Below are 21456 nucleotides of genomic sequence, written 5' to 3'. Positions count from 1 at the left end.
CCATCTGCAGGCAATTGGCAAACTAGGGAGCATCCCAAATTGAAAGCAACCAGAAAAGGGAGTGGCTCTTCCAGGGAACAGCACTTGTGGGAACTGCGGAAGCTTACTCTGGAGGGTGGAGGTAGGGCAGAACCCTGGGATTGTGGAACCTGAAGTTTAGTTATTTGGAGGGCCCCATTTAGAGAAAAAGAAGACAAAACAGAGCCCTAGGAGGAGCCTGGGCAGATAAGACATCTTGGAGGTTAAATTTTATTAGCTTTGTGGGAAACCTGCCTCTGCTGTAGAAGCATAGATTTAATGAGTGCACAGGTGTTTGTGCTTTGTTTTATTCTGTTTTGCTTTAAGAAATTTAAAGGCAGAGAGAGCAGATTCATTCTCTTCTCTCAAGGGCAGAATTAGCACTAACAGGTCCACAGTGAAGGGATGCTTCCTAAAAAGTCAACAATGGGATGAGCCGTCTTCAGAAGTAGTCATTCAGGACGAATTCAAGAAGAGGCTCAACCCTGTGGAGAAGTCCCCTGCTTGCTGGAGAAGTTGGACTAGATGGGGGATTTCAATCTATGCTTGGCAGCTCCTGGGGGTCCACAGGGGAAATAAGACGGGAACTCTTCCTTCAAACAGAAGAGTTCGCTCTATTTTATTTTTTAAGCTTTGGTGAGATATCATTTTTTACCAAAAACTGTACATCTTAAAGAGAGAGAAGATGGAGAAGTGGGAGGAAGAAGGAGAGAAGTTTTGAAAACAACTAAATGATATGAATTTAAACCACCCTTTCATTCCTATTCTTCAGTTACTCTAAACTACCCTTTTGTCCTATTGAGGAAGCTGGCAGGAATCCAGGGACCACAAAAAAAGGCTGCCCTCAGATTTTTTCACCCCTGCTCATAGTTGTGTGCGTGCACGTATGTGTTCATGAGTGTACACATGTAGTGTGTCCTGTTTTAAATCTGATCCACTAAAGTATATATGAATTCAATTCTAGTCTCCTCTGAATTTTGAATAATTCCAAATAAGTAAGTTGTGTGCTACAGTGAATGATCATTTTGAGAAAAGCACATAGTAAGCTGTTGGAAGAGTGGAGACCATGGCTTTTGTAAACCCCTGAAGGGCTCTACAATCATTCACATGGCAGGTTGTGATAAAGGTTCATGACAAATGTGGGGACTTGGGGAAGGTGCTTGGTAGGAGAAAGGGGAGAAGATTAATTTCAGCTAGGGGACCATGGAGACTTGTTGATGGAGGTAGCCTTTGATGGATTGTTGGAGTTTGGCTTGTATTTCTCCAGATGGCTCTAGGAGGAGGTGGGACATCAGAGCATAGGGATCTAAAGATAATAGGGGTAAAGTAACTTCTTTTTAATAAAGTACGATTTTTCAGATGAAAAAAGAAAATGTGCCAGACATAGGAAATTTTAAATAGTAAATGCTCAATCAATGTTAGTTATTTTTTCAAGTGCCAGGCACTGTGCTGTGCATTTTACATGTGTTATTTAAGTCTCATAACAAACCTGTGAAGTAGGTACAAACTACTATCATCCCCATTTTCCAAATTGAGTTTTAGAAAGTTTAAATAAGTTGCCAAGGATTACACAGCTAATAAGTGGAAGAGCAAAGTCTCAAATCTGCGGCAGTCTAATTCCAAAACCTATGCTCCTTCCTGAGTACCACATTAAGTTTTAGAGTGAATATGCAACATTATTAATAATTCCACCATCAAGAGACAACTACAATTAATATGTTCCTGTAATTACTTCTAGTCTTTTACTATACTTGTTTTAAACATAAAGTCATACAATATATAACATTTTTTACTTAGCATGCTTGAATGTTTATGACATAAACCTTTTCCAATGTGTATTAGTCCAGGTCCTCCAAGAAGCATATGCAAGACAGGATTTAACGTACAACAATTTTATTAAGGAAATTCCACGTGAGAGAAAATGGGAGAGAACTGAAGAGAGCTGCAAGGGCTGTAAGACTGGGATGCAAGTCTTATCTTGAGGGAAGGAAAGTAGGGTAGAAGTATCCTAGATCTCCATCCAATCTAAAGAAAGTTTAACAAGGCCGTCAGGAAATCCTTGAGCCAAAGTCAGCCATCAAAGGAGTCCCATGTCTCTGAAGAAGGACTGCCCTCAGTCACTACTGGGGAGCAGCCCATGGGAAGCATGGCCTTAGGGCAAAAGTGGCAGTAGTTTTCAGAATGCTGTAGCTGAGGCCCATGGCCAATTAAATTCCTGTAGTTGGAGGTCTGGGAGGTACACTCCTGTGGCCACTATTTAAAATATTATATGAAATGGCTGCATAATATCCCATATGTAGAAGTCCCATGGTTACTTCTATTTTGAGTGTGTGAATGTGGGTGTGTTTGTATGGTTTGATTGTTATAAAGAACCCTACACTGAACATCTTATTAATGTATTTTTATGTATAGAATTAATGGATCAAATCATGTTTGATCCATTGAATCAAACATTGAATGCCCTTGATGAAATTTGTCACATTGCTATAAGGTAATGCACTGATATTGTTGGACTCTAGGATTTGTGGGGACAAGATAATTATGGCTGGATGGGTGGGATGAGGCCAAATTTTGAAGGGTTTTGAATATCAGCCTGAGATCTTTCAAATTTATTTTGTTTTATTGAAGAGCTAAGGCTGGAATGAAGTTGGATTGATATTTTAACCTCTTTCTAATACAGGCATGATATGGACTGAATGTAAAGAAATTTGGACTCAAGGCCCCAAGGAATACTTGTTTGAGTTGTGGAATATGCTTGATTTTGGAATGTTGGCAATCTTTGCAGCATCATTCATTGCAAGATTCATGGCATTTTGGCATGCTTCCAAAGCCCAGAGCATTATTGATGCAAATGATACTTTGAAGGATTTGACAAAAGTCACATTGGGAGACAATGTGAAATACTACAATTTGGGTGAGTTTATAGGACACAGTCAATGTAAGTTTATAAAATTCAGAATTTTCTTATAAAAGTAGACATCAGTAACAGTTTGATTACTACTCAGCTCTCATAAAATTGTTGGTCAGTTTCCAGCTTCTTTAGAGTATCTGTATCTGAAGAAGCATGCTTTCTACCTCTTCCCTTGATATTTCTTCTGGCTGGAAACCTCTTTTAATCACAAGAATCATCTCACTTTATCTCTGGGATTAATTGGCTAACCACCAAACTTCATTGAGAATGCCTGTATTATGTCTTGGATTTATTTTTTTCCTCTTGTCCATTAAAAATAGTATACATTTAAGTACTATTTCCATTTAAGGCATATAAACTATTTGAAAGCAAAGGAATCATTGGAGGCTCTAGAGGGCCCCCAATAAATAACACCACTTTTTCTCACCCAGTCTTTGAAACTAGATGAGAGATAAAACCAAAAGCGAACATGGAGGCCAGATCATCACCTCTAATAATGACAAAGTTCAGGGTGGATGACATAATTCTGAGTTTATTAGCCAGCTGGCTCAGTAATATTGAACCTCAGGCTTAGGCAGATGTATGGACAGGGCAGTCTTCCTCAAAGAGGGGTATGGCAGCAAGTGTCTGATAATGTGAGATTCCCCCATGAAAGACCAGAGGAAAATTCTCAAGAAAAAAGAGGGCAGAGCTGAACCAAGTATGCTCAGTTTCCACCCCAGTTTAGTAATCAGATAAGTCATTCCACCTCCCCAGGAAGAAAGTGACTAAGTGATAGAAATCGATTCAGTTATTTACTTAGGGAAAATCTCTCCTTGTAGAAACCTAGAGTGGGGAAAACAGATTCTCTTTGAATAATTATTTCAAATCCTCTGTTAAGATGTCAGTTAACAGTCAATTGACATCTCTATGGGTTTTACTGGCTATATCACATAGGGATTTCTTTTTTATTATTTCTTTTTAATATTTCTTTTAATATTTAATTAACAACTTTTAGTGCATAATGTAAGGCTTTTATATATTGTACAGCACAGGGAATGTAGCCGTTATTTTATAACAAAAATTTTTATTATATGGAATTTTAAAGTCAGAACTATCTATTTATATATTGTACTTATATTCAAAGTGCTATAAAAAAGGAAAGTGCTTTTATTAGTTTACTGTATCCTTTCCTGATTCCACTTCTCAGCAAATAAGCAAATACAAATTTATAATTATATTTTTCCTCTTTCCTACACACTGCTTTTCTTCATAATGGTTTCTTAATTAGGTTTTTGATGACCTGATGTAATAATGCTAGAAGAACTCATAAGTGAATAATTACTACATTTTTATGATAAAAATAGACTTGAGTGACCAATATAAATTACTTTAGTAAGTTTAAATAACTCCAAAAGCCCCAAATTACATTATAGTGTAATTACAGTTTAAAATTAAATAATGATATCATGTATTTAGGGCCTTCTTTTCTTTTATTATAGTTTAAGATTAAATAGTAAATGCTATCATTTAGTTAGTGCCAAGCAGTTTCTAAACACTGAATATATGTTGACTTACTGGATTCTCACAACAGATGACAGAGGTAGAAGCAGTATTATCTCATTTTTAAAGATGGGAAAATAAAACTAAGATAAGTAATTTGTACCAGTTCTTCCAGCTGACTTTAGATAGATAGATAGATAGATAGATAGACAGGTAGGTATTGGAATTTTTACATATGCTGAGTCCACAGTTTGTACTCTTTTTTTTTAACATTTTTATTGGAGTATAGTTGCTTTACAGTGGTGTGTTAGTTTCTGCTTCATAACAAAGTGAATCAGTTATACATATACATATATCACCATATCCCCTCCCTCTTGCGTCTCCCTGCCTCCCACACTCCCTATCCCACCCTTCTAGCTGGTCACAAAGCACCGAGCTGATCTCCCTGTGCTATGCGGCTGCTTCCCACTAGTTATCTATTTTACATTTGGTAGTGTATATATGTCCATATACACACTACCACTCTCTCACTTTGTCCCAGCTTACCCTTCGCCTTTCCCGTGTCCTCAAGTCCATTCTCTAGTAGGTCTGCGTCTTTATTCCTGTCTTGCCCCTAGGTTCTTCATGACCATTTTTTTTTCTTTTAGATTCCATATATATGTGTACTCTTAACCATTATGCTATACCCTATGGAAAACTTCCAGCAAACCAGGGGTGTAATTTTCTCAGTAAATTCAGAAGCTCAAATACACCTGACACTTAAAGAAGCCCTTTAAGATAAAAGACTTCTGTCAGGAACTGGATTGCTAATGTAATTTTATTTCTACCCCAGAAAAGAAGTTACCTAAGTAAGAAACTTAAATAAACTCACCATAACTCTTGTCTTTCCTTTCTCCTAGCCAGGATAAAGTGGGACCCCTCTGATCCTCAAATTATATCTGAAGGTCTTTATGCAATTGCTGTAGTTTTAAGTTTCTCCAGAATAGCCTACATTTTACCAGCAAATGAAAGCTTTGGACCTCTGCAGATATCACTTGGAAGAACAGTGAAAGACATCTTCAAGTTCATGGTCATATTCATCATGGTGTTTGTGGCCTTTATGATTGGGATGTTCAACCTCTATTCCTACTACATTGGTGCAAAGCAAAACGAAGCCTTCACAACGTATGTGCTTTCAGATATTTTGATCATGGAGATCATCGATTAAATAAATGTTAGCTTAACAGTGTTCATATGCATCCATGGCATAAATAATGTTTTGGTAAAGACTTCATCTCCAGTTACTCTTTAGCAAAATGAGAGGATTTTAAAATGGGTTGGAAGAACTCAATAATGTAGGCAACCTCTGTAATATTAAGTAATTGTAGCTAACATTTTTAAGGCTAGGAACTACCTCACACACATCATTTTATTATCTCTGTTTCAGAAGAAAAAAAGGAGACTGAAGTTCAGAAAAGTTAAATGATGTGCTGAACACTGCATAGCTGCTAATAGATAGAAAAGCCAGGACATAGTCCCTTGTCCACTATAACATCTGTGCTCTTCACTGCTGTGTCCTTCTGCTTACTACAGACTCCTGGGATGCTGACTATGAGAACAGCTGCTTCCTAATTCAATTTGTTGGATCTTATCACTGAGACAATCCAATTTATCAATAGTGACAAGAGTTTTAACTTATGTTCACCATAGACACATGTTTTTTATAAAGTGTGTTTGGAATACATTATTCAAATGTTAGGTATTCAGTGTTACAATAAGTATTGACTGAAGCATAACCTATTACCCATATTCCTGTAAAGTTCAGTTTATGAGAGAAATTAAACCACCTGGGCTAAGCAGAGGGGCTTAGTTTAAGGTCAATAATTATGCTTAAAGCATTGAAATTCCTATGTAAGACATGTCAGTGATTTTGGTAACATCGACTGTATTTATATTATATTTTCCTTAAGGCACCTTTAAGACACATACTATTGTAATCTTTTTATTGGAAATTAGTGGAAGTATAGACGAGCAGGAAACCCAAAAGGACTCTAACAGATAGCATTATCTTTTATTAAGTAATACATTTAACACTTCCATTGCCAAAACTATGGATTATTTAAATGTTAATATCTGTGGTTATGTAATTATGCTAGCATTTACTGAGTGCTTATTATGTTCCAGATAGTGAGCTATGTGCTTCATATACACAATATTTCCTCATCCTTGCAACAATCCTAGAAATAAATAATTATTGTACCCATTTTATAGAAAAGAAAAATGAGGCTCAGGGAAGTAAAGAGTTTTCTCATGAATATCTAATAATTTTCAAAGACACTAAATCAACTCACTTTTATTATGATACCATTTTTGTTTATTTGTACACTTTATCATTTCCTTTCTCTCCTTCTTTTTCACCAGAGTGGAAGAGAGTTTTAAGACACTGTTTTGGGCTATATTTGGACTTTCTGAAGTGAAATCAGTGGTCATCAACTATAATCACAAATTCATTGAAAACATCGGTTATGTTCTTTATGGAGTCTATAATGTTACAATGGTTATTGTTTTGCTAAATATGTTAATTGCAATGATCAACAGTTCATTCCAGGAAATTGAGGTATAATCTCTATACATTTGTATACTATGTGCTGCATGTTTTAACTATTCCAGGGATCAACTCAGCATTGGTGGCGACAGTATAGACTGCTTTCCATCTGTTCTTTCCCTTTTTACATACTTCTTTATATACTATATATACTGTAGAGAATATCTATATTTTTGTATACTTTATATACAGGAATCTAGAAAATTTTAATGTTTTGCTTCCAAACACAATATCTATGGGTGTGGTGGGATAGTAAGGCGTAAGGATGAGAAATGATGTGTGATTTGTTATTATTATTTACAAACTCTTTAGAAATACTATATCAGCATGAATTTATATTTTATTTTAAAAATTATTGCTTCCGAATACCACTATTCTCCAAATCTTGTTTTGAGTGATGTTCAGAATTGACCCTTTCTCAAACTCAGAGTGATAGTGTACATCTTTATTCCAGAAATCTTGGTCTGTCTCCCAAATTAATCAAAATAGTGATCTGTTGCAGAATAAAAAAGTGAATAATTTTTCATAGTGTTTTCTCGAATGTAGGAAAATGCATTTATATCTTTCAATGTATTTATAAACACATGCAAGTTTTGAGATCTATAGATCTATAAGCCTGATAAAATTTTAGGCAGATTTAGGAAAGAGTGTGTAAATAGTACCTTAACATTTTTGAAAAAATCTTGGAGTGGTCTTTGGGGCCTGAGAGTGTTGTAGGCATCATTACTTCCATCTAGTCACGCAATGTTAGAAGCATCCCAGTAATTCTTTTTACGCATTTCCTTGCTGAACTGTCATATGTATTTGTATAGGATGATGCTGATGTGGAGTGGAAATTTGCAAGGGCCAAACTTTGGTTTTCCTACTTTGAGGAAGGAAGAACTCTTCCTGTTCCCTTCAACCTGGTGCCAAGTCCAAAGTCCCTGTTTTATCTCCTACTGAGGCTTAAAAAATGGATTTCTGAGCTGTTCCAGGGCCATAAAAAAGGTTTCCAGGAGGATGTGGAAATGAACAAGGTGATTTGAGTTGATAATTTAAAATTATATTTTTAAATGCTGAGACCATTTTAACCACTGTGCCACATCCCTTTATAAAGAAGCAGTCTGTGATGACATGTCCCTCCATTCCCAAATGTAGTCACTTAGCTCAGAGCATTCCTTTGGCTTGTGTCTGTTTATTAGGAGAACACTGGGCATTTCTGCTTAAAAATATAAGAAAAATTCATGAAATGTAACTAAAATAATGTACTACATTATCTGGAGTGGGTACTGAAAGGGAGAGCTATTCTGGCCCCATTTTTGCTGTTGTGGCTACATGTCCCTCACTTCACCTTCAATTTATACAGCTAGGTATATTTATATACCTCAATTTATACAGCTTCCATTTTTTGCATGTTCAATTTATACAGCTAGCTGATTATGACTTGGGGGAATCTGACAGACAAGTAAGTCCTACATTGAAAAGTTCAGAAATCAATTGATCACATGTAATATGGGAGACCAGGTTTGGCGTTAAGTAGTTCAAGAAAGAAATATCTAAGGAGACTAATTGGAAACAGTAATCCCATGAGGCAGTACCATCTTAAGAAGCCATGAAAGAGAAGAGGTCTAGTGCTTAGATGAAGGAGTAGAACAATCACAGTGGGTTTAGAAATGTGTGGAGCATGTGGGATGCTGTGTGGAATGCATGGGGGTGGGGAGGTTACTCTCAGCAGGGAACTCTGCAGGGGACAGAACTCTATATCCAGAAGGAGCACTGAGGGACTAGATGCCTCCAGAGGAGGAGGGCCAGGAAGGGAACAGGTGTGGATATGGTGTCATATTATGGGGACGTGAAGGAGCTGGCTGCTTCCAATTCCCAATTTTAATGAGGAAGCACATTTAATTTTCTCTTCAAAAATAGGAAGAGAGGCAATGGGCAAAAGTTGCAAATAGTTCATTTTTAGTTCTATGTAAATAAAATTTGTAACAACAAGATCTGCCCAACAGAGTGGTGGGCTGTCCTGTGAAATAGTGAGCTCCCCATCATTGCAGGTAATCAATAAATGTTGGCTGACCAACATTAGGAATTTATAGGTTTTCCTACACTGGTGAGCAATTGAGCCAAATGATTGTAAAAGTTCCTTGCAGCTATAAGATTCTATTATTGAGTGATTTGCTACTTACTACGTGAGATTCTCAAGTTAAGCTCCCAGAGCTCCAATTTCCTCAACTGTAATATGGGAATAAAAATTGCATCTACATCATGAAAATCAAATCAGATAAATATGTAAAAGTGCTTTGAGAATTCTAAAGCCCTCTTTAAATGTATTATCATTATTTTGTATAGGAATTTTGGAAAAATATGCCATCTTTGGTGCTCTCCCAAATGTATAACTTACAGAACTCAGTGTGTTGAGTGGCAAAAATTTCCCTCACTTTACTTAATGTTATTAAGTGTGTAGTTTACAGGTGTGATTAGAGCTGCAACCCAAGACAATTCAGTCTCCAAAAGGAAATGTCCAAGTACTCACCAAAGGGAAGACCTGAATAAGAATATGTTTCTCTCATTGAAACTTGCTGGAGAATTGGACCAGATGGCTTTTAGAATATGGAATGAAGAAAGAGTGAAATTCGTTTTATAATTCCCAATGTAAAATTAGTGATTGTACCTATTTTACTCTCTATCTTTAAAAGAGAAATGAAGAAAAGAAATTTGGAATTCTGGGAAGTCATGAAGACCTTTCAAAATTATCACTTGACAAAAGACAGGTAAGATCACATTTGAAAATATGAAACCATGAGTAGGTTCAGGCTTTCTACTCAGAGAAAAGGACAGATGTTCAGAAGCAATTTCAAGAAACAGTAGACACATTAAAGAATTAACAATTTAACCATGCTCAAAGAATCTGTTATTGAGAAGTAAAAATAAGCCTGTGTCTGTTCATCAGCAAAAAGAATTACATGGCTGTTTAAGACAGATAGTAAACAAGTATACTGGGGTACTTATGGGTGATGGAATTGTGATGTAAAGAAGGGAAAATTGAAATAATAGGGACCTGATGGAGATATAATTAACTTAATTCTCGGCAGCTCAGGTGGAGATTATGCACACCTAACAGAGCTGCATTATTTGTCAGTAATCGAGAAGCTGTCACAAAAAGGCACCCTGAGAATTTAATGGCTCCTGTCATCAGCCCAGTTTATAATGAGCAATGTACCCTGGAGCTGCATCAGCTCCGTAATTTGGAGCAGCAAAATCCCTGATGCTGAGGACTTTTGCTTCATTCTGGCAGCAGGCACATAGTAGGGATACAATACATGCATGTCGCTGAGGAAAATTTTGAGTGAATTCATTAGGAGAAGGCAGTGTATCCGGTGGGACTAGCATTCAGTTGCACATATCATGGTGTTTTCAACAAGACAGTTGTTTTTCCCCCTCTCATTTAACTCTCCAGAGTTGGCAGTACAGGACTGTTGCCAGGAGTGAGTCTCTCTGATTCTCCTGGATTTTTTTGTCATAGTCAGATGCAAGATGACACCTTCACCTCCAGACATCACACCCACTTTTCAGGCATGAAGAAGGAATGGGGCAAAGGAAAAGTGGGCTCCTAGCTGAATCACCCTCAGAGATGCCTTCCAACAATTTCTGTTATTATATCTCATTAGACAGAACTCTGCTACAGGGCCACCCCATGGGACACAAATGCCAAGGAGGGATGCTATTTTGTTTTGCTTTTAAGCCAAGTATGTTACCCCCTCCAACAAAATAGGAATACTCTTATGTATTGATATAGTATTGATATAGCCAGATCATTGAACCAAGTAGTCAGAAGATTGGGATCTCATCTTATCTCTGCCCCTTTAGCAATTCGTTTGACTTCTCTGAACCTTAATTTCCTCATCTACAAGATAGGAATGATCAAGTTGTACAGCCCATCACACAAAATCGTTGAGAGGATTCAGTTGATGCTTTGTAAATCACAAACACTATTATACAAATAGTGAAATACTTGTTATAAAGAAGCAGCTTCTTGTTATTTGGTTATGAATAACTCAATAAAAATTTTTCAAAAATAGGTCAGTGTGAGTTGGATTTTATAGTTTTCCAGTAAGAAATTACTTGTGCTGAAAGTATGATGAATGCATGATAACAATAAAGCGTTGGACAAATATGAGAAAAATTCAAGGGGGATCAACATGGCTTTTTTCTTTATGATAGAAACTATAGTGTCTTTCAAATCAAATAATTTTATTTTCTTTAGAGTTTCTCAAAAAATGTGGAAACTTAAAATTTGTTTTAATCATCTGGAAAATACATTTTATATTTTTTAAACATAGCTTGGATTACTCTACACTTTCCGATAGCACATATTTCAATCCCAGGCGAAAGCAAATTCTTTAACAGCAATACGAAGCCTCTGGTATCTGATCACAGTGGTAGATCGATGAAATGTTGATTCCAATGTCAGCTGAACCTTCTAGAGACCCTTTTGAGATACTGTTTATTGTGGCAGCCATGGGAATGTACGGCTCATGTTTTCTTTCGAGAGAGAGCCTGCTTCAAGGAGTTCGGTCAGCTGACAGCCTCCGGCTGCAGCATCTTTGGGATCCCCTCAGCTTTCCCGCCATGGCCATGCTCTTTAGGTCCCAGATAGTTCAAGCCAACACAGGACCTCTCTTGGGGCATTCTGCACCGCAGCTCCCCGTTGGGCTGGCTGACTTTCCCAGACAATCTTACTACCTTTCCCTCTTTCCCAGGTGAGCCGTGCCTCACGGTCTGGGAGCTTTTTATGCCTTCTGCTGCCACTTCCCATTATCTTTCACAGGCATAATTCTGAATACATCTCATATTTCTCACTTTGTCTTGGCATTTGATTCCTAGAGGACCAAATCAACACAAGTGTCTATTTTCCCTTACCATTTAAGCTTGTGGTGAACAAAACTGAGGCATATTTCACATAGCTTGCTTTTGCTTGATACATTAACTATATTCCTGAGAAAATGTTTTTTAAAGCAACCATTTATAGTTCCAATCAGTTTTGCCTGTTGCTGTGTGTTTTCCCTAACCCATTTGCATGGCTTTTGTTCATTCTTTTTCATAAAGTCTATGTCTAAAGTGGCACAGTTAAGTTTCTATTTTGCTGGGGTCTTCTTTCTTGGCTCCTTGAAAGTTAAAGTGGTTAGGTCGCACAAACCTTCCTTCACATCTGCTTCCTTCACATCTGCTCCACGGACCCTATATAAATCAGTCAGATGAGCCATATAAAAATACTTTTTAGCATATCTATTTATTATCTTTAATCATCTCCTTCAGCTCCGAGTATCACTGACTTTGGTGGTTAGCATTAGCTTTTCGGACATATAGTCTGAAAGGACAGCATACATTAATATTCAGTCTCTGCCATACTGTATTACATGTGTAAACCTGAAAATGCCAAGTAACTTCTTGAATATTTGCTCTGTTCTAGCTCTAGAACAGATCCCCTTCAAGTAGTCAGTTTCAGAGCAGGTTTTACATGCCATGGACCATAGGCAAGTATGGAGCGTAGATGTTATTTTAGGATTTGGGGTCCATTCTGTACTGGATTGAATGAGATGTGGAGATTTTTTTGTTTTAGCAGTTACATATCCAGGAACTATGTCCTTTAGCTTCTAATTAGGTCAGGGGCTTTCTTTTTAGTCATCTGATGAACCAGTTATATAATGTAGTGGTTCCAATTTGTTACTATCACCAGGGTCACTTCAACAGATGAATTTGTACAAATTACCCATCCTCTTCTCCGGGTCTATAGAGTTAAAATCTCTGGCCATTGGGCCTGGAAATGTGCATTTTAATAAGTACTTAGGAGATTCTAATGCTTATCTGGGTATGGGAATCACTGAGTATTTCATTCCCTGGATGACTTAGTCATGGACATGAGCACATCAGTAAAAAGCAATATTCAGCAAAGTGTCTCCAAAAGAAATAGAGCAGATTAAAACTAACCATGAAATAGGCCTAAAGCCACATAGTAGATAATTATCCTTCTGTACAATAATAATAGCTGTTGACACTTGTACAACATCTACTATGTCAAGCTACACACCTTATCTCTTTAATCCTCATATTAACTCTAGAAGGTAGGTAATATTATTTTCCCTATTTTATACATGAGAAACCTTAGGTTAACAGAGGTGAAATGACTTGCTCAAAGTCCCACTTCAGACACATGACAGAGCCAGAATTCAAATCCATATCTGTTTGATTTCAAGCAAGAGCTTTTACAAGCACTGTACCACATGGTTTCATGTCATATGTGCACCCCCTGCTGACTGATCATATTTCCTCTACATTTTCAGTTCATTGCTTTGATCCCTGCCTCAGACCCCTCAACGTGGGGAATGGGAGACTGACTCCTAGTACTATGTCCAACAACATAAAAAATTCCCAAGCCTGAGGCTTACTTGTTATTCTTAATGAATAACAAACAAGTTATTTAGTGTTCCTCACTCTAATCCTACAATGAAGCTGCAGCAAGATAAGAAATGCTAATATCAAACTAATTACTAGGATTAAAGAAGAAAAGAAACATAAAGAATGCAGGAAATGCGGTAGAAGGTATGGGGGAAAAAAGGACAGGCAGTGCTTTATTCAGAATCAGAGTGTGTATTTGCATTAGACAGGAAGAAAGCTTATTACACCCAGTCCTTCCTGCTTCTACTCAACAAGCTCCCCTTTCCCACTCCCATCACATTATGTGTCAGTACCATCTATAAATGTCCAAATCACTGAGGTTTAAATGCTATTCATATTGCCAACAGAATTCCCTTGACTTCCCAGTCTATTTTAGTAGCTGTACATCAAAACAAATATAAATTAGAATTTTCTGCCACCAAGTGGTAATAATGCTTCTTTACACCATTGGGTAAGTTTCTTCTTACATATTACTCCTTTGTGTTATTAAATTTTTAAACATGTATTTGTTGAATACCTACTATATATCAGAAACTGTTTAGAAATTTTTGCTAAATAAATGTTATATTTGCATCCAAATTCATACTTCAGATTTAGAGCAGAACTCTTCACATAAAAGTGATCCAAATGAATTTGTAACTGTTTAGTCATATACCATTTAACTATACTAGTGGTTCCCACCGAGAGGTAATTTTGATTCCACACTACCAGCAGTCCAGGGTGCATTTGTAATACCTGGAGACTTTTTTGGTTGTCACAACTAGAGAAGGGAACTGTTATTGGCATCTAGGGTGTCAAGGCCGTGGGTGCTGGCAAACATTGTACAATGTACTGGAAGCCCCCCACAATAAAGAATTACCCAGCCCAATGTGTCAAAAATGTTGCAGTTGAGAAATCCCAAACTCTAACCCATTGGGTGCATGCAAAGAGGAGCTGTGTGTTATAAAACTGTATGACACACTGTAGCTGCAGTCATTAACACGTCAAGATCTACAATCCGGAAAATCTACAATTATATCCATTCTCAAATGAACAGAAAACTGTTTTCTGGCTTTCCTGGTACTGTTACCTCTTCTGTGTCATCCAGGGTATTAATTTGTAAGTCATCTGCCTCAGACCTTAAAACCATGTTTCAGATTTATCTTTCCCGTGTGGTTGAGCTGCAGCCAATTGGTTCACGAACCTGTATTGTACACGTCTTGTATAGCAAGTTGTTCAGAAACCAGGTGAACTCTATTAGTGACCCGAAAGCACTTCTCCCTTCATTCATTCACCAACCAACAACTTTTGAGCACTTACCATCTGCTGGACAGCGATGGCTCTTAAGGCACTGAGATAAACTAAACAAAGTCCCTCCATCTGTAGAGCCCAGGAGGATGTAGACAATAACCATGTAAACAAGCCAGTGAATAAAGTAATTAGCAATTGTGAAGCATGTTTTGAAGGGTACAAAAGGCCTAGCTTGCTCAAGATCTATTTTCATGGGGTAGGCAGAGAAAGCCATTTGAGGAGCTTATGTGTTGAGCTAAACTCCAGAGGATCAGACAAAGCAAGTCAGACAGGCAAAGAGCCAGGAAAAGAGTGTTTCAGGAATTGGGAATAACAAACCTTAAATTAGAAAAGAGCAAATGAAAAAAAGCCTGCATAGTGTTCATATAATATTAAATTTACAAAAAAGGATGATTGCTATAGGCATGGTGGGTTGTGGAGCTGCCTTAATTTGGAATGACCGGCACGAGTATTAAGGTCCACACGTTCATCTCTAAAAAACTCTCAAAGAAGTATAATTTTTCACTTTCTTTTTTCCATGAACACCATTTGGATGTGTTAGTGGCCTCTAACAAAAGAAGGAGACATCAAATTAATGATTTGCCACCATGAGGCTGTGCATTCATGAAGAGATGGACGTGATGCACACAAAGATTCCCTTTGCCTGGATCCTTTTGCTCTGGTTATGAACCTGTCCTCACCCTCCATGCTTTATCATAAAAACTGGGGGATGGAAGTGATGACTCTGGTCATCATGTTTAATGATGTCTTTAAAGCATAAATCATAGTTTGAAATCCAGGAATCATGTCTAATATATTAAATATCATTATATTTTATAATATTATAAAAATAAATGATTATGTAATTTGAAAATAAACATTAAAATATTATTAAAATATGTTGAAATTTGCATTTGTTTCACAAATTCATAAATTAGTAGGACTTGAAGGACTGTAGAGGTCAACTAGGGCATTCCCTTCACTGTCAGAAGAGATTGTAGGGTTTCAGCTTCTCACCTAGTATCCCACAGCTAACTTGTAGCAGAGCCAGATTTGAGTTTTCAGGTTTCTGTCAAGTGCTCTTCTACAGAACCCAAGCTGCCTCTGGTTAATTTGGTCAATTGTAAAATTTTATCTCAATTTTTTAAAAGTTAATATAAAGTTTAAAAAAATACGGACATTTTGCTGACATTATTAGGGTGAAATAAAAGGCAAATAGCTACATGGAAAAGGATGCTATTTAAACAATATCTTCACAATGAATATGAATCTTGTCAGCCTTGCCATACTTTTCCCATCATTATAACTCAGCTAGATCATAGTTATGTATGTTATTCATTAAATACTCAGAACATAGCACAGCACCTTACATATAGAGGTCACTCACACACACCTGTTTAATGGATGAATGTGTGCATAGCTGCTTGAATTCAGCATGTGGCCATTTAAAGCATCAATGCATTGAAGTCAAGGATTTTGAGTCTCATTGAGCTTTACCTGTAGCAACTTAGATGTCATTGGGAAATATAAATCATGGCTGTCTTAGTAGATAGTCTTGAAGTTTCTTCTCCCCTGGAAAAGAGTTTTGCACCCCCAAAAATGTATATTTGGAGATGTTGTGTTTTGCTCAATTTCTCCTACTTATTTCTTTGTAAAACCACTTTTTTCCCTTTAGAAAATGCCTTAAAGAGGTTTTTAATCATCCTCTTATCATGTTAATATGGTACTTTACCACCTCTCTTGCAGATTACTTTCCTTGTTATTTTCCTATTCAAGCAAATGTATTATTTGAAAAGTGCTGCCCAGATAGGATACTATATATATCCTAAAATTCAAATGGTTAATTAGTGCTTTCTTGGCACCTGAATCCTATCGTACAACAAAGTCTTACCCTGGTGTTTCTTCAGGAGTCTTAGCACAGTCTCTACTGCAGGTGTGGATGGTGTAGTCAATCATGCTGGACTGTGGATCCCTCATCAATGGACTTCTGAGATCACCACCGTTATTTTCTCAACTTTTTTGCCTCTTCCTCCACCAAGGGTGTATCTGTGGGAATGTTAAAACATGACTCTCATGACAAAATGATTGATAGCCACAAAGTCTAAGAGTGTCCTCAGACAACCTCTAATAGACACTGAGAGGCTGAACACACCTAAAGTGTCTATGATTTGTCTTGGAAGACAGAATATTAAGCAAATTAAGTTAAAATGGCACTATACATATAGAAAAGATTATTTTTATATATGAGACTTAGTTCACATATATAACAATGAGATAAATATCATCACATTGAAAAAAAATTAAATGATAATCAATTTCTAATTCTTTTCAAAATACAGTTTGGACATAGTAAACAATCAAGCTTAAGAAGTTCAGAAGATTTCCAGTTAAACAGTTTCAGTAATCCTCCAAGACAATATCAGGTAAGCATTAATTTTTAAAGAAATAAGACTAGTTATTTGTAATATTTAGAAACTCAAACTATGCGATTATTTAAGTGAAAATGAACTGTTATGATATTTTTCTCAATATCAAAATAATACACTAATTCAAAAAAATATTTATTGAATAACTACCATGTACCATGCACTTTCTAAGTACTAGAGATATAGAAGCAAACGAAATAGATGAAGTCTTGCCATCATGGAACTTAGAGCCTACACGTTTATTGTAAAAAGCCTATCTTACTAATGTGAATTCTCCATTGTTGTTCTTTTCCAAGTTGTTTGGGTTTTTCTGTTTCTTTGCCTTTCCATATGAATTTTAGAATTGATTGTGTATTCCAAAACTGTGACTGTGTTGAATCTATAGATCGATTTGAGTAGAATTGTTGTCCTAACTATATAAAGTCTTCCAATACATGAACAGACAAAAAAAAAAAAAGTCTATCTTACAAAAACCATAAAAAAGAAAGTAAAAAACCCCACCACTGAGAAGTAAAGACTATTTACGTTTCGTGAATATTCTTCCAGATGATTATATGTATGTATATAATTTTACATATAGTTTAATATTATTATAGAAATGTATATGTAATATTATATAAATGAGTTAACAAGACTTATATAATGAATAATAGTTTTTCACTTCACAAAACATATATTCATATTAATTTTAATGGATGTACTATATTCCTTTGTACAAATAAATAACTATATTCCTTTGTACAAATAAATAAATTTAAGGTTTTTTTTTTTTCACTATTATAAGTAGACTACTACGAACATACTTGTCTATGTACCTAATTACATCATTAGGATAAGTTCTTGAAAGTGAGATTTGACTATCATTTAGTTTAAGGTTTAGGTAGCAAGATTTGGTTTAGCTATATATCCACCCAGGACTTCCTGCATACTTGCTGAGCCTCTTACTTTTTATGAAAAGTACATAGTAAAAGCAATATCCTCATGGTGGAAGCTCAAGTGCTGGAGAAATATTATTACATTGAAGCTAGCCATTCCTAAATTATTAACAAGTATAAAATCAAAACTGGCTCCATTTCTTTGTAATGGAGGGGAAAAGCCTTAAATGAGGGCACATTTGCTTAACTTTCCATTTCCACGTGCAGAAGTGCACACCTCTGACCTGCCCAGCTGTTAAGGCTGTGTCTTGTTCTAACACTTTCAAGTAAAATACAAGCAATGAACATCAAGGATTAGATGTTTGCTCTGAACTTATTCTTTTCTCAAGAATTAACTTTTGAGTCATTAGTCCTGGTGATGTGAAAATTACTTTTAAAATCTGGAGATAGTATGCATCCCCTACCAGATAAATCATCTTAATCTTTCATAGCTATCATTTCTGAAGTGCTTACTAAAGAGAGAAAAAATCAGAAACTTATTCCAAATGAGTGATTTATCATGAACGTAAAACTAAGATGGATTTCTCTTTTCTCTGTCTAGAAAATAATGAAGAGGCTCATTAAAAGATATGTATTACAAGCCCAGATAGATAAGGAGAGTGATGAAGTGAATGAAGGTGAGTTGAACACAGAGACAAGTCAGCCCCTGAGCATAAGCCAGGACCTGGGGCCTGAAGCAGAGCTGAGGGAGAGCTGAAGAGATGGGTGTGGGAAGGGTGAGCTTCAACAGGAGAAGACAGGATCTCGCCAACCATCAGTATTGCTACACACTGGGGAAATAGGCTATGTCTCCGCAGTTGGGGGCAGATGACACTTGCTAGATAAGTAACTACAGTCATCTCTTGGTATTCGTGGGAGGTTGTTTCCAGGACCTGTGTGGATACCAAAATCCATGGGTTCCCAAGTCCCTTATATAAAATGAAGTAACTACTACAGTCTACCCTCCGCCTCCGCACACATAATACCCAAGGATAGGGAGAGCGAACAGTGTTATATCTGTGGGGGGCTTGAGGGAGAAGGAAGTGGTTGGGGATAGTAAGGGTCCATTGCCCCCAAACCCTGTAACATTTGCCACCAGTGTTTCCCTTCCACTCACTTCAGGAGGACGACGTTGTAAGTTTTCTCTATAATCTTTTCACTAACCAAAATACTGAGCTGAGAAAATAGAAACCTGCCCCCATTAAAAAGTGATTTCCTTTGAAGGGATTCAAAATACAGATGTGTGTGGCATTAAGGCTCATTTCAATCTATCCCAGAATCACTAGTTTCTCTGCATTACGTATTTACAATTGACTTCTTATCACTCTTGTTTTGCAAAGGGGAGCTGAAGGAAATTAAACAGGACATCTCAAGTCTCCGCTATGAACTTCTTGAAGAAAAAACTCAAAATTCAGAAGACTTGGCAGAACTTATAAGAAAACTTGGGGAGAAATTATCAGTGAAACCAAACCAAGAGGAAAGCAATAGATAATGCAAAGTCTTTCTTTAAAATTCATATTTATTTGTCCACTTGAAGCCATGTTATTTTCTGATTTATTTTTTTAACTGGCAATATGACCAGCTTTTAGAGAAGAAAATGTTCAAAGATAACTTGGGTCATCCTATTATTTGGAACTCTACTATTTAATATTTTTGATGATTAAATTTCATTATTCAGGCTAAAGGTTGCAGATTATGATGAAAATTATTCCCAGTTGTTTGGTGCTTGTTTTGTAAACTGCTTTCTTGGGTACAACTATTGTGATGATGTGATTGCCATGTAGTGTTTGCCTGGGAATCATTTTAGCTGGCAGGGCAGACACACCATATTGTGGTATTTCCCTGATGGAGATATCAGATATCAGGTACCTTCTTGCCTGCTCTATGGGTCCCTTGCAAGACTTCCAGACTTGAAATCTAGAGAAAAATAATCTCTTGCCATTTAGAGAATACTGTTTAATCATCTACCCTTCTTAGCCCCCACAGAATATGATTGATAATATCTGCAAAATGGGGTTAAATCTTTCCTAAATTTTCTGATTCATCTCTTTGAAAATGTTACACTTACCAGTGAAAAAGTGTTTCCTTCACTGAACTCTGGAAACATAGTTCAGTTCTGTGTGTGTGTGTGTGTGTGTGTGTGTGTTTGCACATGTGCATGTGAAATACTTGTCCTATTTTCTTTTGCAGCCAATACAGATACTCAAAAGCTCTTTATATTATACTTTTTATTGTACAATGTACAATTTTTTATTTTATTGAAAAATTATTGGCCAAATAAGAACACTTTATTGGAGAAGTATGAAAGCCACAAACAATTATCGTTATTTGCTTCAATTATAGCACAATTTTTGTGCCATTTCCAAGGGGCTTTACAGGTGAATTCCTATGTTTGGCCTCAAATGTAAAGCAAAAAACGTGTTGAGGGAACTTGCAAATACGTAGTATGTCCTACCCTCCTCTCAAAATATATAAAACAGGAATCTGAATTCATGAGCATTTACCAAGAGGTTGCTATTACTTACTGATGATATGAGGCCATATCTAAAACAACTAAAAGAAAGAAATGAAGGTTCACTATTCAGCTACCCAAAGACTGTCAACATTTGGATGATGCTGAGCATTGACTGGAAGTGCTGCTTTAAATTCAAGCAAATTTTAAATTTCATTTTAAAGATAAAATGGTCACAGGGGCTTCCCTGGTGGCGCAGTGGTTGAGAGTCCGCCTGCCCATGCAGGGGACACGGGTTCGTGCCCCAGTCCGGGAAGATTCCACGTGCCACGGAGCGGCTGGGCCCGTGAGTCATGGCCGCTGAGCCTGCACGTCTGGAGCCTGTGCTCTGCAACAGGAGAGGCCGCAACAGTGAGAGGCCCACGTACCGCAAAAAAAAAAAAAAAAAGATAAAATGGTTACAGAGAATCTATTTAGCCCCAACTTTGATTTAGTTTACATCAAAAAGCCTTTATGTAACCAGATCAGAAAATATAGCTGAGATTTGTGATTTTGTGTTTGGTTATTACTTATTGAGAAATTATTTAGTGATACAGAAAAGGTCTGTTTTCAAATGTTTTGTGACAACATTTGAATCAGAAATTTTAAAAATCAACCTCAAAACCAAATGCACTATCTGCAAATTAAAACAATCTAAATGCATAAAGCTTGTGTGTCATGCCATGCAAGAGACTGGCCTCCAAGCCACTATGACAGCAAATGGGCTTGACTCCAGAAGATTCTGGAAAAGGTATTTAGACGTCTCAGTGTCTTTTAAGTTGGGTTGACTTGACAAGATGTAAGTTTTAGGAAATGCAACAGGCATGACAATGAGTTCCTCAGTAAAAGACACTGCCATCAAGGGCCACCTGTTATTGTTCAAAATTAAATGTCCTGAAGTCAACACATTTTCCTTGAAGTGCAGC

The 21456-nt window shown here is 36.7% G+C and overlaps 1 protein-coding gene across 3 annotated transcripts in view; it reads left to right on the top strand.

Annotated features, from left to right (window-relative positions):
* TRPC6 (transient receptor potential cation channel subfamily C member 6) overlaps positions 1–19675 on the top strand; it is a 116150-nt gene extending 96475 nt beyond the window's left edge. The window contains exons 6-13 of one of the 3 annotated variants that reach the window (XM_060160268.1): positions 2699–2932; positions 5311–5575; positions 6812–7007; positions 7808–8011; positions 9671–9745; positions 17039–17122; positions 18602–18677; positions 19380–19675. In XM_060160268.1, the coding sequence (XP_060016251.1) occupies positions 2699–2932; positions 5311–5575; positions 6812–7007; positions 7808–8011; positions 9671–9745; positions 17039–17122; positions 18602–18677; positions 19380–19531 (1286 nt within the window). In that variant the 3' untranslated portion in view covers positions 19532–19675. Of the gene's footprint in view, positions 1–2698; positions 2933–5310; positions 5576–6811; positions 7008–7807; positions 8012–9670; positions 9746–10841; positions 10995–15261; positions 15495–17038; positions 17123–18601; positions 18678–19379 lie in introns of those variants that run through there. The other 2 variants (XM_060160269.1, XM_060160270.1) reach the window with 2 other exon arrangements.
* Positions 19676–21456: the final 1781 nt, after the last annotated feature.

Source organism: Lagenorhynchus albirostris, chromosome 9 (genome assembly GCF_949774975.1).
Source record: "Lagenorhynchus albirostris chromosome 9, mLagAlb1.1, whole genome shotgun sequence".
Taxonomy (NCBI): domain Eukaryota; kingdom Metazoa; phylum Chordata; class Mammalia; order Artiodactyla; family Delphinidae; genus Lagenorhynchus; species Lagenorhynchus albirostris.
This window is presented reverse-complemented; position numbering and strand designations above follow the sequence as displayed.